Source organism: Lupinus angustifolius, chromosome LG03 (assembly GCF_001865875.1).
Source record: "Lupinus angustifolius cultivar Tanjil chromosome LG03, LupAngTanjil_v1.0, whole genome shotgun sequence".
Lineage (NCBI taxonomy): Eukaryota > Viridiplantae > Streptophyta > Magnoliopsida > Fabales > Fabaceae > Lupinus > Lupinus angustifolius.
In genome coordinates this window covers 22,853,229-22,855,636 of record NC_032011.1, presented here as the reverse complement: position 1 = coordinate 22,855,636, position 2,408 = coordinate 22,853,229, and the positions used below count along the sequence as shown (strand labels likewise).

Below are 2,408 nucleotides of genomic sequence, written 5' to 3'. Positions count from 1 at the left end.
TAACACAAACTCATAATATTTCATTAATGCTTGATGACTTATTGATTGAATCCATAACAATCATAAATCATCACCAAACAAGTACAATGAAACAACACAACTAAAACAACTATGATCTGAAACATAGCAACCAGAAACAAGCGAAACACAACAATAATAAAAACAAATGTTCCAAACCAGCCAAGGTGGTGGCTATGATCTGAAACATTGACATAGACAATAGAAACATAAAATGCATATATAGTTTCATCCGATACTCATAAACTTGAGCTAGAATCATGAAAATGGAGTAGCATAAATGCACCCACATTATCAAGATTCTAGACTAGCTAGATTGCTGAGAAGTTTGGAACATCAACTGGGAACTGATCAATTTCATCTATCCATGGATTCTTCTCATTTGCTGGGTCCACTTTCCTCAAAGCTTTCCAAACTGCACTGTTGCACTTGAATCCTGATCCAAATGCAATTTGCCATAACTTATTGCCCTTTTTTATTCTCCCTTTGGCTTCAGCATAAGCCAATTCAAACCACAGTGAACTGCTTGAAGTGTTGCCAAACCTATAAAGGGTCATCCTTGAAGGTTCCATGTTCCAATCTGAGAGTTCAAGATTCTTCTGCACTTCATCTAGCACAGCTCTTCCACCAGCATGAATGCAGAAATGATCAAAAGCCAACTTAAAATCAGGTACATAAGGGTTCAAATTGAGCTTCAAAAGTTTCCTTCCAATCAATTTAGCTACAAAGTGCAACTGTTCAGACATTGGCAACACAAGAGGACCTAAAGTTGTGATGTTAGTCTTCAAAGCATCACCAGCAACTGCCATAAGATTTTTTGACAAAGACACACCAACCCTACCAGTAGAATCCTCTTTCTGAGTAACACAAGTGAAGCTCCTATCATCAGCACATTTGTTAGTCCTAACTGTGTTCACCAACTGATACTTGGATCTGCGCTTATCACATCTTTGGTTAGATAGCAATACTGCAGCTCCTCCCATTCTGAACAAACAGTTTGAAAGCAGCATGGACTTATCATTCCCAAAGTACCAGTTCAAGGTTATGTTTTCCATGCTAATGACCAGTGCATAAGTGTTTGGATGAACCTGAAGAAGATCCTTGGCAAGATCAATAGAAATCAAACCAGCACTGCATCCCATACCACCAAGATTGTAGCTAAGAACATTCCCACGAAGCTTATAATGATTAATCACCATAGCAGGCAAAGATGGTGTTGGGTTAAACAAACTACAATTCACAATCAGAATTCCAATGTCTTTTGGATTAACCCTAGTCTTCTCAAGTAGCTCATCAACTGCACCAAACATAACAGCCTCAGCTTCCTTCCTTGCTTCTTCCATTGATTGATTTGGAGGAACTCTCAGAACAGATTCAGGGAGGTAAGTTGATTCACCAAGTCCAGATCTTTCAAGAATTTTTCGCTGAAACTCGAGGCTTCCTTCAGTGAAAGTTCCTGTCAAACTTGACCTATCCATGAATATCTGCCTTGTGCATTTGCATGCATCCTCCGGTTTGTAGCAAGAGAAATCAACAAGGTAAATTGGTCGAGCACGAGTTGAGAGATAATGGGTCAAGAATAACGCAATGAGGCCTGAGCAAATCATCACAGATTGGAGATTGTAGCAAAGCTGGTCCCAAAGATCATGATAATCTTGGACTGAAAATGTTAAGAGACGTGCTACAATTAAAGCAGCAAGAGGTAACAGAAGCATGAGCATTGCATTGCTGATGAGGTAATGATAGCCTAGCTTCACATACTTCAGGTTCAAACATTGTTTCAAATCATGAAGCTTTGATTGGATGAATGAAGATTCTGGATTTGGCCCTGACATGTTTTCTGTTTTTGAACAAAAAGAGAGAACCAATGAAACCACAACACATGAATGAAACCATCATCAAGATATATAAAAAGGAAGAATTTTGTGTTTTACAACAGCAAATGAAAAGAAAGAAAATATTTTGTATATTGTTCATTAACCATTGCATATAAGATCTTATTAGAAAATAGAATAATAACTTACCAATGCATGTACAAATCTATAAGAAAGTATAAAGCATTGTAAAATGATAGACAGAAGAAACTTAATTTTGAATGAGTAACAAGTGGAAACTAACCTTGCAATGATTAATCTCACAGAAGGTTTGTCTTGCTTTCAGACTGAGAAAACAACATATATATAGCCAAATTATGTACTATAATTAATTATTATTAATAATGAAGACAGCATCAGAAGATTCAGAACCAGGCATGAGTCATGTGAAACATTATAAAAATATTCTTTTTTTCAGCAAGTGATGAATGAAGAAAAAGAACTTTAATTAGACAGTAAAATCCAATCTTCTCGTGAAAGTATATTAAGATATTGAGTTTAATATTTATGTATTGT

General features: G+C 36.3%; 1 protein-coding gene across 1 annotated transcript; it reads right to left on the bottom strand.

Annotated features, from left to right (window-relative positions):
- LOC109343714 (3-ketoacyl-CoA synthase 11-like) lies at nucleotides 1–2,202 on the bottom strand. The gene is made up of 2 exons (XM_019582154.1): nucleotides 2,137–2,202; nucleotides 1–1,858 (listed from the first exon to the last, which is right to left on the bottom strand). Exon 2 carries the CDS (start codon nucleotides 1,851–1,853, stop codon nucleotides 330–332), a length of 1,524 nt encoding a protein of 507 aa, XP_019437699.1. The 5' UTR covers nucleotides 1,854–1,858; nucleotides 2,137–2,202; the 3' UTR covers nucleotides 1–329.